The sequence below is a fragment of the Hyperolius riggenbachi genome, chromosome 6 (assembly GCF_040937935.1).
Source record: "Hyperolius riggenbachi isolate aHypRig1 chromosome 6, aHypRig1.pri, whole genome shotgun sequence".
NCBI lineage: Eukaryota > Metazoa > Chordata > Amphibia > Anura > Hyperoliidae > Hyperolius > Hyperolius riggenbachi.
This window is the reverse complement of record NC_090651.1, coordinates 139,262,050-139,276,592: the sequence shown is the minus strand read 5'-3', so window position 1 is coordinate 139,276,592 and position 14,543 is coordinate 139,262,050. Positions and strand designations below refer to the sequence as shown.

Below are 14,543 nucleotides of genomic sequence, written 5' to 3'. Positions count from 1 at the left end.
CTCCCCTATACAGTTCTCAGGTGTCTGGTGGTCCTCTCTGCCCTATACAGTTCCCTAGTGTCTAGAATCCCCCCTCTCCCCTTTACAGTTCCCTGGTGTCTAGTAGCACCCCTCACACCCCTATAGGGTTTCCTGGTGTCTAGTAGTCTTTTCCCCTCCCCTATATAGTTACCTGTATTCTAGTGGTACTCCCTCTCCTATACACAGTTCCCTGGTGTCTAGTGGCCCCCCTCTCTCCCCATACAGTTCCCTAGTGTTTAGTGCCCCTCCATCCCCTATACAGTTCCGTCGTGTTTACTGGACCCTCTCTCCCTTGTACATTTCCCTGGTGTATAAAGGGCCCTCCCTTCCCTATATAGTTCCCTGGTGTCTAGTAGTTTCCCTCCATACCCTAGTGTCTAGTAGTTAACCTCCAACCCCTAAATAGTTTACTGGTGTCTAGTGGTCCCCTTTTGTACCCAAAACTGTTTATTGATGGCTTATGACCCCTTTCCTTCCCATATACAGTTCCCCGGTGTCTAGTGCTTTTCCCTCCCTACCAAATATGGCTTCCCTGGTGATCTAGGGCTTTACCTCCAATATAGCTTCCCTGGTAGCCTAGAGTGGGCCAAACATAATGCAAAGTGGGGAAACCACTTGAGGGTGACCGAGCTAGAGTTAGACATCTATGGATTACATTGTGAGCTACTCGGAGGGACAGTTAAAGTGAACTATTTACTTTAACTGCCCATTTACTTGCCTGGGGCTTCTTCCAGCCCCCTGAAGTCTTCCTGGTCCCATGTCTGGACGACTGACGAGTCGGCTGGCCCCACACATGCTCTATTGCATTCCTGTGGCAGGGATCATTCTGCACATATAGGGTAGCAATTTTAGCTTACTGCGCGAGCAAATAGCGATCCCGACCACGGGAGCATGATAGGAGGACACACGCAGCATGGGGCCACCCATCCAGCATTGGAGGCAGACACCGGAGAAACGGCGGAATACTGGATGACAGCGACAGACCAGGATGACTTCAGGGGGCTGAAGGAAGCCAAAGGTAAGTAAATGGGATTTTTTTTACTTTAGGATAGATGAAGCGAGAGGGAAAAGGAGGCTGCCATTTTTATCTCCTTATAAGCAATACCAGTTGCCAGGCTATCCTGCTGATCATCTGCCTCTAATACTTTTAGCAACAGACTCTGAACAAGCATGCAGCAGATCAGGGGTTTCTGACAATATTGTCAGGTCTGACTGGATCAGCTGCATGCTTGTTTCTGGTGTTATTCCAGCACTACTGCGGCCAAATAGATCAGCAGGATTGCCAGGCAACTGGTATTGTTTAAGAGGAAATAAATATGGCAGCCTCCACACAGTAAGAAGCAAAAAAAAAAACAAATCCAGGCACATCACTTCAAGTTAGGACATTGAAATAGGTTATTAGGGAGGTGCTAAAGGGGGTGTGGCCAGCAAAATGGCAAAAGACGGTTAACCCTTTGCACACTCACATGAAAATGTTCAAACAAATGCATTCACCAGAATCATTCAAATAGGCACCACTGCTATCCCTACAGCTAAGGTAAAAGCCGGGCTTAGGGAATACATTCTTTTGTAACTAAGACCCCGGCTTTTAACTTATCTGTAAAGACAGCAGTGGTGCCTGGATGATTGATTCTGGTGAATGCATTTGTTTGAACATTTGCACGTGAGTGTGCAAAGAGTTAACTGTCTTTTGCTGGCCACACCCCCTTTAGCACCTCCCTAATAACTTATTTAAAAGTCCTAACTTGAGGTGATGTGCCTGGATATATGTATTTTTTTCTTGTAACTGACCCTTGTGGCCAGGGTTTAACCCAGAGTACCCCCTCCTTCCCGTCTGTGACCATTGTCTGTACACACACAGCTTCTGCTGGTGTGTGCATGGTGCACATGGATATATTTTGTTAGCTCCCTTGTGAGTTTAGTTTGATGCACTATCTGTCCCAGCTTAGGAATTCAGTATATGTGCTCCTAATCTTTTAGATAGGTTTAATGCAATGAATGTTTGCATGTCTGCACTATGCATGTTACAAGGCCAAAGTTAGGACACCTACGAATACCTGGGTACTTCTGCACAGTGTAGGTGATGCAAGGCAATGCATTCTTTTAGAACTAAGACCCCGGCTTTTAACTTAGCTGTAGGGATAGCAGTGGTGCCTGGATGATTGACTCCGTGAAAGCATTTTGTTTGAACATTTGTATGTGTATGTGCAAAGGGTTAGCGGTCTTTAACCTCCATACAGTGGTGTAGCAATAGGGAATGCAGAGGTAGTGACTGCACCGGGGCCCCTGGACTAGAGGGGTCCATCAAGGACCCTTTTTCAATTGTTGTATCATTGGTTCTATGCTGATAGTGGTCACCTCTATAGGTGCTTTGAATAGTGGTAATCATTAGCAAACTATTCTCCTCTTGCTTACAACTCTGTCAAAGCAGGTGTTTTGGGCAATTTTGGGTGCTCCATATCAATTGCTTTAGAGAGGCCAAATGTAAAACTTGCACTGGGGCCCATAGCTACTTAGTTATGCCACTGCCTCCATATTCCTCTCACTACAGTTGTTTTTTAAGGGACAAGACTATATACTCTGTACAGCGCTGTGGAAAATGTTGGTGCTACATAAATACAAAAATAAACTATCAATCTTTGGGATTTTACTGTTAGACATAATGCTGTTTTTCTGGTAATCTTTATAAACAGGCACCTTATTGATTTGGGTTGCTTTATGTGTATATGATATCATTTATAAGAGGTTATTAGTTCATCCACAACCCATACCTCCCAACTTTTTGAGATGATAAAAAGGGACACTTAAGCCACACCCCTGGTCAGACCCTCACCATGCCTCTAGTCACGCATACTATAAAGATTTCATACGAAACATATGTTGTTTTATAATTCAAACCACACTGGTCCTTTCTATCCTGGTTCATTTTCCTTCATAGTAACATTTTAAAATTAGTAATATATCAATTTAAAGGATGGGAATAAAGTTTAGAGTCAATCAAACACATTTTTAGTAGAGAAATATATATATTTACATGGAAAGAGGGACAAAGTCCTGAAAGAGGGACAAATGAGGGTAAAAGAGGGACAGGGCTCCCAAAAAGGGACAGTTGGGAGCTATGACAACCTGTAAATGCCATAGCAATGTAGCCTGTAGATAGCCAACACAGTACAAGGTTATTTCCAGGTGCAGTTTGCAGAACTTGATAGTTGATAGCAAGTAACAAGGTCGCCTGTAAAGTTCTATTGTAGAGTTTTTTGCACAGATCAAAGTGATTTATCAGCAAAGGCAGCACTCCACTTACCCAATCCCAGAATTGGGATCTCCTGCCCGTTGGGTAAAGGCACAGTGGGGTACTTAGGAACTTCCATGATCTCCCTTCGAGCTGCTCAGCTCCAAGTATGTCAAGTTATAAAACCTTCTGGCTCAGCAAGTTTTTTATTCTACCCTGAAGCCAAAACGATCATGAATTCCATCACTATTTAGTCATGTCATGCTTCTTATCTTACTGAACTGACTGGACACACACAGGAATGACTGCCCTCAACCAACATGGCCGCCGCGTACTCTTCATTTGAGAATCCGCAGGACAGGAGTAAACATGGCGGCAGCAGTAGTACTGCACATCGCGATGTCAGGACTAAACATGGACGACCTAACGATGCTGAGGTCAGAGGGCGCTTGTACCGCAGCCGTACGGCGACGTCGTCCTGTAGCTGTCAGCGTGAGGATAGGAAGGAGGGAATTGATGTCAGCCAATGGACAGAAGCATCTCACACATTTCTATGTAACCTGCATCTGTGCTTTCATTGGAGAGCTCCCAGCTGTGTGTGCTGCTGCAGAGTGGGGGGACGATGCTGTACCTTATTGGTTTAGGTCTTGGGGATGCTAAGGATGTGACAGTGAGGGGCCTGGAGGTGATCAGGAGCTGCTCCCGGGTCTACCTGGAGGCATACACCTCTATACTCACCGTGGGCAAAGAGGTCCTGGTATGAGCCGCTCATTGCACTTCTATATTTCCTATGTATAATTGCATTTATTCTGCGCAGACTGATCTTAAATACAGAGATGGGTAACGTTATAAAGTGTTATTTTGAGCTAAAGAGGTACCCGTGGAGGCCATTAAAGTGAACTTCATGTATATGTGTTGATTGGAGCTTCCTATACACTATTAAATGTTGTTCTCAATCACTTAAATTGTCACTTTCTTCCTGCTGTCTGAAAGGCTGTTTCGCATCAAGAGCACTTTTAAAGGTCCTTTCACACCAGTATCATTTTTTTAAATTCAAATCGCAAAAGAGCCGCCTGTAGCATTTATGGAATGGTTATGATTCTGTAATGTGTAGAAAAGCAAAAGCGCTGAAAATCGCTATAAAATCACTAGTGCTTTTTAGGGAGGGATCACACTTGCATTTGCAGAAATCGCAGGCAATGCCTGGCAAGCGCTTTGCTACACAATTGTGTGTTTTAATACATGCACCTTTTTACATTAGCAATTGATTTCAATGGGAAAACACGTGTTGTGCAGAAAAATCAGGGCTGTGGAGTCAGTAAAAAAAAAAAAATCATCCAATTCAGACTCCTCCGTTTAAGAAACCTCCAACTCCAGGTACCCAAAATTGCTCCGACTCCTCAACTCGGCCGTCTAATTGTTACAAAGGCTATGTATTTGGTACAAAAATCATCCGACTCCAACTCCTCAGTTTACTGAAACCACTGACTCCGACTCCAGGTACTCAAAAATGCCTCCTGAATAAGCAGCAGATGCAAGACCATTATTACATGCGTTTTTTAACTGCGGCAAAATTATGCAGATTTTCTTAAGTGTGACCCCTGCCTAATAAAGGTTATCACTTGCATCACTAGATATCTACTGCCCTTTTCCACTAAGAAATGCAATGACAATATGATTGTGTCTCCTTTCATTTATTTTCCGGTACGACGATTGTGTTGCAATCTGTCAGGTATATGGTGCAATTGCATTGTGCTTGTGGTTTCTGACGGGAGAAAACAAAATTTACCAGGAAAATAGCCGAATCCCAGTGGAGATAAAAGAGCAGCAATTTTCCTGCGCTCCTTTATTAAATATAGGCACGCAAAAGCAGCAAAAATTGTGCAGACCGGTGATTGCGATTTGGAGAAAATGGAATCGCGTTAGTGGAAAAACAGCACCATGATTTACGTGTACTGTTGTGATCGGCAAAATGGGTGTGATACGATTTTCGGATCAATCGAAACTAGTGGAAAAGGGCCCTAGATTTCAGCACTCACTGCTATCTGAACCACGTACGAGAGGAATCGTAAATCGTGGGCCCTAAAGTGAGGAAAGCTTCAGGATCCTATTGAGGTTCCCCTCACTATTCCTTGATTCCCCGTTGCTGAGCGCGGCCCCCCAGAAGATTAGCAACAATGCATTGTCAAAGGATACCTGAAGTGACATGACATGATGAGATAGACGTGTGTATGTACAGTGCCGAGCACACAAATAACTATGCTGTGTTCCTTTTTTTTTTTTTCTTTCTCTGCCTGAAAGAGTGAAATATCAGGTATGTAAGTGGCTGACTCAGTCCTGACTCAGACAGGAAGTGACTACAATGTGACTCTCACTGATAAGAAATTCCCCTTTCTTATCAGTGAGGGTCATACTGTAGTCACTTCCTGTCTGAGTCAGGACTGAGTCAGCCACTTACATACCTGATATTTAACTCTTTCAGCCAGAGAAAGAAAATAAGGAACACAGCATAGTTATTTGTGTGCTAGGCACTGAACATACACATGTCTATCTCATCATGTCACGTCACTTTGGGTATTCTTTAATCACATCGTGGCTGCGCAGCTCCTCTTCCTGGTTTATGCGCACTCAATAGCTGACAATTGCGCCTACGTACACCAGGAAGAGGTGCTGCGTGGCTCCGATGTGAAGGGGGCCCGTGCTCAGCAACCGGGGGCTTGTTGGGACCGAGGGAAGCCTCATTAGGATCGTGAGTCTTCCCTCTCGAGTGCTATGTGTCAGATTTTGAACCCGAGCTGTCACTGGCCCAGAATTAGTTTGCAGATCGGATGGTTTGACTCTGGCCTGACTCCACTGGCTGCATGCTTGTTGCAGCTGAGTGACTCAACAGCTCAAGCAGAGCATGACAGCCAGGCAACTGTCATTATTTATAAGGTAATGAAGATTGCAGCCTCCATATTTCTCTCACTTCAGAATACACCCAGGAACCAAACTGGATTTGGCTTTTGCCCACAAAGTTTTGAAAGTTGTACTTCCTTTGTAATGTGTTAACATTCCCTGATAAATGTTTGCCGGTTTGCTGTCCTGGAGATTACAAAGACTACTTGAACTTGCAGTAGCTTCTTTTCTGGAAATCAACAGGACATCACCCTTTATTGTCCTCCCGAATGCTAATACATTTATTTGGAAGTGTGATCTAGCTGTGCTGTTTATTTTTAGTAACTTGAGAGGCATGTAAATGACAATCTCTGGAACATTTTTCCCATCCAGTGGTAGTGGAAACTTTTTTTTCTCCCCTTAGGGGCGCGTTCACACTACAAGAGCTTTTCTAAGCGCTTTGTGATTTTAAAAGCTCTTGCTAATGTTATCCTATGTGTATGTTCTCACTGGAGCTATGAGATTTTGTAAAAATCCCCCATAGAATTGCATTAGTAAGAGATTTTAAAATCTCTAGCGCTTAAAAAGCTCTTGTAGGGTGAATAAGCCCTAGACTGGTTTCATACTGTGCGCGTTGCATAATGCACGCATTGTGTGTGAACTGCAAGTGGTTTATACCATATGTGTTAATTCAAAGTCTGCATGCAGTGAGTTAGAATAGAGATGTGAACAGGCCCATATAACTGTATGAGCAGTAAGTTGTAATGCAGAATTATTCTGTAACGCCACTGATGCACTCTGAAAGGACCCTTAAAGAGACACTAAAGTTTTTTGTTTTTTTTTTTGTTTTTTTTTTAATGTGCTGTCTTGTCAAGTCAAAACTGATGTAAACTAATGAAAACTGACAGGAATTAAACAGATCTGTACACATTTTATGTGTGAACCCAGCCAAATGGTCATTTCACACTAAATCAGTTGCTGTCAGTTATAACTGAACAGAGAGATCAGCAGGACTGCCAGGCAACTGGTATTGTTTAAAAGGAAACATCCATTTCCCTCTCGGTTTAGGTTCCCTTTAATAGAGAAAACTGACAAAATGTGTAGAATTTTCCTGCAAGATGTCAGTTTTTATGGTTAAAATGGATCCATTTTTGAGCGTATAGTGGTCCAACTTGCAGTGAATGTGCATCAGTTGCAGCCCATATGTGGTGCTATTACAATGAAATGGCAAGAACACCATTGCAGCGCGAATCCATTGTCATTACACTGAGAAAGGCATGGAATCTGCCAAGTTAGATGTGCTATTGCAGCGCATTCATGCTGAAGAACTATTCAGAATCAGAATCATATTATGTACAATTTTCAAAAAAAAAAAAGATACAAATAATAAGCTTCATTTTTTTTTTTTTTTTTTTTTTAGGAGGAATTCTATGGGCGGGAGCTGATTCTTGCTGACCGGGAAACAGTAGAACAAGATGCGGATGAAATCCTCAGGGATGCTGCTGTCAGTGATGTAGCCTTCTTGGTGGTTGGCGATCCTTTTGGGTAAGTCTAACATAATTTAGAAAAGGAAATGAAAATCTTTTTCCTAAGGATGCATCTCTGGTTCTAAAACAGTTAATAGGGCTTTCAGAACTCCAAGTTCTAATACTAAGCATCCCACTTACTTTCTACAGAGTTTGTAAAACACATTTGAAAAAAGCAGGGTATTGTTTTGCTCTTGTGTACTTTCAATTATTCACAAAGATCCCATAATCTGTGCAATTAAGCTACCCCATATTGCTCATAAATAGTATTATCTTTAGCTAGGCTCAGATTGCAGCGTATGCTTAAGAAATCAGTTGTGCCCAGATTTATAATGGCATCAGAAGCTGCTTGGCTCCAACTAATTCCGTCTCTGGAGATGCATAGGGGAGTTTTAACACCTCATTACCAGTCATTCTGTAAAGACTCTCATTTATCTGCCCATTCTCTGGTGCCTTCATTATGATTGATGGTCCTAGGGGATATTCTCTTTATCGCTCCCTACAATCGCTGAGTGTGACCTTTACAGGTCCTGTCCGTCTTTGAGATCCGTGCGTGTCACAGCTGTAGGCTTAGCTATTGTACCAAATAACAAAACCACCATATACATATAAACCAGGAAGATAAAGCAATTTACTTCACATGATCTTATCAGGGTACAAAACAGAAATGGAATAAACCTTCCCTTTCTGTAACAGATTTTGTTTTTCTATAGCCCTGTGCATGCATAGTCAGGTATTCTATCTTTCCAAAACATTTAGTGATAATTGTACGTTAGGTGTCACACTTTTTTTTTTTAAATATAGAAATTGAGACTGGAGCTGAATGCCGATTCTGTTCACATCAGTGGGTGACTGCAGTTTACCATTCTGCCTCATTCACAAGAAACAATGTTATGCGTATTTTGGCACTATGTATAGTGTGTGAGACACAAGAACATGGTACTCACCGTATGCACAGCATGTGTACGTCAGCCCCCAAACAGCCGTTGCCGCTCAGCCAGGCGTATTACTTCAGCTGAGAGTACTGTTCTCACCTGGCTCCTGTGTGACATCACGACCGCGATGCTTTGTCTGCTTTTCGCCCTGCCTTCCGTGTAGCAACAGAACACATCGCTAGCGTATACATCCTCGGCCCTGCAATGTCGCCATAGTGATTGGGCTCCGATCCTCACAAGTCGGCATGTCTCGCGGACTTCCAGAGTAATAAAGAAATTCCTGGAGCCTGCTAGTAAAAAAAAAAGTTAATTTACCTGAGAAGCCTTGTCCCGCAAAGCCATCCCGAAGACCCCGTTTCGCCCAACTTCCAGCGCCTTGCCCCACCTCCCCTCCCTACCCGTAAAAAACCGCCAAGCTATTTACTGCAGTTGGCGCTTTTCTCAGGGGAGAGAGGGGAGGCGGGACCAGGTGCCAGGAAAAATGGGGGGGGGGGGGAGTGAGCTTTTGGCCAATAAACCGCCTTTACACTCTCTTCTGTAGAGTACTACAGGAATAGAATCTGAATTTGAAGAAGGCTTATTAGTCAAAGCTAAGGGCCCCCCCCCCTTTTTTTTGCTTCTTTTTTAAGTTCGCTAATAAATGATTATGTAGTATTTATATAGCGCCGACATCTTCCACAGCGCTTTACAGAATAAATATATATTATACTCATCACTAACTGTCCCTCAGAGGAGCTCACAATCTAGTCCCTACCATATTCATATGTCTTTGTATGTATCGTATAATGTACGTATCGTAGTCTAGGGCCAATTTTTGGGGGAATCCAATTAACTTATCTGTATGTTTTTGGGATGAGGGAGGAAACCAGAGTGCCCAGAGGAAACCCACGCAGACACAGGGAGAATATACAAACTCCTTGCAGATGTTGACCTGGCTGGGAATCAAACCGGGGACCCAGCGCTGCAAGGCGAGAGCGCTAACCACTGCCGCCACCATGGCATCTTCTTAAGTCCCCCCGCTAATGTTAAATGTCCCTCCCCCCCCCCCCCCCCCTTCTCCGATGCCCAGTGCAAGTAATACGTTACCTGTCTGCGGCCTTCACTTGTCCCCACTGGCTCCAAGTGCACTGCCCTCTACATACACGCGCATCCCATGTGGTTGCCTAATAAGGGCGCGCGTATCACGTCAGACTTCATACACGCGGCCACGTTACTAGGCAATCACATGGCAGAACAGAGTGCGCCCGGGGCCAGCATGGACAAGTGGCGGTCGCGGACAGGGAATGTATAACTTGCACCGGGGCAGGTGGGGTAGGGGGGGGGAGAGACATTTAACATTAGGGGGATAGCGTTGGGGCGGCGAGGCGGTCGGATGCAGCGTCACAAGGCCGATTCCTGATCATTTTTAGCATGAAATTGATCGGGAATCAGCCTGCGGTGTATGGGCAGCTGACAGATCTCTCTCTAATCAGATTTGATTAGAGAGAGATTTGTCTCTTGGCCGAATCTGCCTATCATTGCTGGATGTATGTCTACCTTAATAAATGGTATCATTCTGATCTAAAGTCCTATGGTAGAAAAGAGCTTTAGAAATGTTATTGTATTATTGTATTGTAATTGGCTAATACTGTACAATACTGTTCCCATGCCTCTGACTTTCTCCAACTCCTTATTGCTATGTGTGATGAATGCAGTACGGGTCTTTTTCCTTCCTGTACAGTATGTGCCTTAATCACTAAACAGACCTGATATACAGGTCGTGCTGTTACAGAAAGATATGGGCAGTAGTGGGGGTATTAGGAAGTTGAACGACCAGCATTCAGCAGCTACAGCAATACAGTATATAGTCTCCTGTAAACAATAGTCAGTCTCTCTGATGCGTACGGGAGGAACGGCGCTGGAGACTTGGGCGCAGGATACAGCCAGCATATGGCTGATCCTGCTGCTGCGCAAGTTCCCAGCCATTAAATACTATTCCCCTCCAGGCCACCATGGATAGTGGGGAATGTAATAATTCGGCTTCCAGCAATTGCTGGAGGCCGAATTACAGTGTTTTAAGAGTAACTTCAGCTCCGTCTTCTGACGGCGCCGAAGTTACTCCCTGTGCGCCGCTATAGCCGTAATTCCTATGACCGCCTATAGTGGTGCCGGCTTCGCCCAAGTGTCCTGTGCTGGAATAGCAGTGTTCACTCTCTGATCTCCTCTTCATGGGGGCAAAATTACTTATGGTTGCACTATGGGCAATTTAAAATTTATTTACATGTTTATAAGTTCACTTATCCTTTAGGACCTTATTGTGAATGAAAATGACATGTAAGGACTGAGGTTTCCAGGTAGTTTCCCAGAAGCTCTTTTGTTTAATTTACTGGCACACCAGTTCCTAGCCTAGAGGAAACTAGTCATGTACAAACCAATTAGATCTTCCTTGCCAGGTAAATTCTAGGATGTTTACTGCAAAGTGCCCTTGTATAGCTGTATGTCATGCAGATCTCACCTTTAAGGGCCTATTTCCAGTGGGGCTTGTTGTTTATAGGCTTGTTGTCCACATTGCATGCCGAAGCGATTCGATTGGCATGCTGCAGTTTACCACAGCATGCATCTAAATCCCTCTAGCCATGCATGGCACATCTACAGGGTTTCAGGTGTGTACATGCATCACTGCAGGTTCCAGTGTGCTTCCTGCAAGACGTATAGTGGAAACCGGCCCTGAATAGAGCGATTAGACTGATAAGTGCATACAGATTGCTGTCCTTATCATCTATTGTTGTAGTGTGTACATCCCAATGCGTTCTTCACATGTACACATAATCCTATTCAGCACAGAATTCAGAAATGTTTGATGAATTTAAGAAATCTGAGCCTCAGCTGTGCTTCCAGAATGATTAATTATGCATTGGTCTCCGACATAGATGGTCACTTTGTAGTCCACACATGATCCCCCTTCACAAAGGATGGAGATTATTACACAGTATGGGTGGACTTATGGTCCATCTTAATATAAAATGTTCAAAAACTGACCTAGCTACACAACAGTCTTGTTTCTTATAAATCTGATAATGACACCTGTCGGAATTCTGAGATCTATTTGAAATCTGCCAAATAAAGATGTGTAAAGCTTAATTTACATATCCGAATACTGAATTGATAAAAAGGCCTTCTGCTTATACTGAGGAGGAACAGGTGGTGGGCTGATCTTTGATTGTATCTAGAGGTGTCAGTGGTCACTCCACTTGGGAATTCTATGGAAACATCAAATGGTTCAGCAGAGACGTCTATTTGAATATGCAATTCTGTGCTGCCACCACAAAAGGTTTCATCATTTGCAGTATAAGGTGTTATATAATTCAATTCAAGTTGTATATGCTAAAACCTCTTAAAACAAGGTTTTAAAAAAACTACATGGTAAATTGCATCTAAAAGTTTATCACGGGCTCTTTTAGGATATTTAAAAAACTGTGTCTTATTCACTCCCTTCTGCTAGGTGTATATAGGTATATCTATCTGTTTTGATAATATATCACTATAAAGGAAATAGTGGTTTTGTGGTTGACAAAACGTGTTATTCTGTGAAGCTAGTAAGCTAATGGTTTGATATGGTGAAAGATGATAGTTTACTTTGGAGGCGGGGGGGGGGGGGGGGAGGGGGGAAGGCCATCTCTTCCATGATCCAGTACTGGACTGTGGGGGAACTGAATGTAGTGCTGAGTTTTTACTACATGCTTGTGTCTAAGTGTGAGAATTTACATTACCTGGTGTGTTCTGGATCTGACATGCAGTGCATTGAATTAAAGCACACCTGAAGTGAGAAGGTTATGGAGGCTGCCATATTTTTGTTTCCTTTTTATAGTGCAGATTGCATGGCTGTCCTGACGACCTCCTGCCTCTAATGCATTTAGCCATAGACCCTGAATAATCATGCAGATCAGACTGATGTTTGACTAGATTTGGTGCATGATGCAGACACTACCGATGCAGATCACCAGGACGCCAGGCAACTGGTATTGTTTAAATGGAAATAAATATGATTGTCTCCATATTCCTCTAGATTCAGGTGTCCTTTAAGTTTCTGGTAGGAAGTGAGGAGTGGATGTAATAAGGGATTACATTTATTTTGGGCATCCCCAGCATCTTCACCAATGTATCCATGGTATTATCAGGTAATCCAAGAAGTGTGGTTGGGACAGCACCCATGTATAGGAGATAATGTGCCCAGGCAGTCGGTCTTCCACACCACTGGAGCCGTCGAGTACAGGAACACAGGTTTTGCAGGCACCATTATAGTGAATTAAAGCTTCTTTATTGGTCACATCAGACAGAGCAGAGGGTACAACGACAGACCGCTGTTTCGAGCATATGAGCTCTTTATCAAGTTGTTCAACACTGCATGTTGAACAACTTGATAAAGAGCTCATATGCTCGAAACAGCGGTCTGTCGTTGTACCCTCTGCTCTGTCTGATGTGACCAATAAAGAAGCTTTAATTCACTATATTGGTGCCTGCAAAACCTGTGTTCCTGGTATTATCAGGTGTATTCCTTGCTGCATCTCCAAATCTAAGTGAAAATTGTAACAATTTAGGAAGAAAACGCATATAAATATGAGCTAGAAATGCTAATGATTTCTCTGGGTGATAGACTGAGGTGAAATTTGTCTGACAAATTAAAATTTGGAGTGGTCTATGGAAATTGAAGCTCCTCTAGGCTAAGGAGAAGGACTATCTAGCTTATCAGTGCACAGGTCAAGAACCAGCGCCCGTGATGGTCTGGTCTGTCCATATAGGGTACGTTTCCACTAACGCGAATTCGCATGCGTTCGTCGCATGCAAATTCGCATAACCAATAAAAGTGAAGGAGCCTGTGTCCACTTGTCAGGAAAACGTTGCGTTTTCTTGTGCAGGAAAAATCTGCGCAACAGAGTTATCCAAATTCGCACATCGCACACCCGCACGCGAATCGTCGGTAATGTAACTAAATAGGAAAACCGCAAGCTCTTTAGTCTTGCGGTTTTCCCGGCGTTTCCGCGTGCGATTTCGTCTAAAAACCCATGTCAATGCTTGCCGGCATTGACATGGTTAAAATTGCGTCGTTAAAACCGCGGGCGATTCCGCGTGAAAATCCGCATGGACACGTCAACGAATCCGCAACCGCATGCAGATTCGTTGACGCGGTTTCCGCGAGCAAATCGCGCCGCTCAAGTGGAAACGTACCCTAAAATTGTGCTGTCTCACAAGGAAAAGGAACTCCAGGAGCCAGCCAGCCACAGACCTACTACTGACAATACAGACGTGGAAGGCACCAAACTGTGCTTTGCAATTGCAAATGTCTTATCGTATGCGATTGTAAAAATTGAGTTAAAACTTAAATTGTCTTTGACTGGGCATAGATGGGAGGCATAGCATTTAATTTTGCGGGTCACAACCCAATTTCTTGCTTCTTGGTCGGATTACAGGGCAATATGTAATGTTACTTTGCAGCGGCGTGGTAATACCTTGAAAACCATTGTGATTTGGTAGAGCTTTTGAATGGTTACCAGGGGCATGTTTAGTCAGTTCAGTCCCACTTCTGTTTATTCCCATCAATTAAATTGATATGTTTCTTATTTTCAAGTGTTAAAGTGGAAAAAAAAACGAATGACAATAGACAGGACCAGTGTGGCTTGAATGAAAAAAGTACATCTTTTGATTCTTAATGGTTTGTGATATGCATGGTAAGGGGTATGGTAGGGGACGTTGATGGTGTCCTTAAAGTGTCCCTCTTTCTTAAAGAATAGAGCCCAGTGACTTTGCTTTTGTAAAATCTTCTTTACTACAACAGTAGCAACATTCTCTTCTGCTCACAAAACTTTACTTGTCAGACCAGCAAGCAGGTGATGCTTAAAAAATTTAGACCTTTCATTTGTAAAATTTCATGCTTCTAATTTGGAGAAACATTAGTGCCAACCCAGATATTCTAAC

At 43.4% G+C, this 14,543-nt stretch overlaps 2 protein-coding genes across 3 annotated transcripts in view; one reads left to right on the top strand and one right to left on the bottom strand.

The window, feature by feature from the left end:
• LOC137521144 (glyoxal reductase-like) overlaps positions 1-3,767 on the bottom strand; it is a 219,118-nt gene extending 215,351 nt beyond the window's left edge. For both annotated transcript variants that reach the window (XM_068240002.1, XM_068240003.1), the window contains exon 1: positions 3,326-3,767. In XM_068240002.1, the coding sequence (XP_068096103.1) occupies positions 3,326-3,392 (67 nt within the window). In that variant the 5' untranslated portion in view covers positions 3,393-3,767. The remainder of the gene's footprint in view (positions 1-3,325) is intronic.
• DPH5 (diphthamide biosynthesis 5) overlaps positions 3,706-14,543 on the top strand; it is a 47,387-nt gene continuing 36,549 nt past the window's right edge. Inside the window, exons 1-2 of the mRNA XM_068240001.1 lie at positions 3,706-4,010; positions 7,551-7,675. Coding sequence (XP_068096102.1) covers positions 3,876-4,010; positions 7,551-7,675 — 260 coding nt within the window. The 5' untranslated portion in view covers positions 3,706-3,875. The remainder of the gene's footprint in view (positions 4,011-7,550; positions 7,676-14,543) is intronic.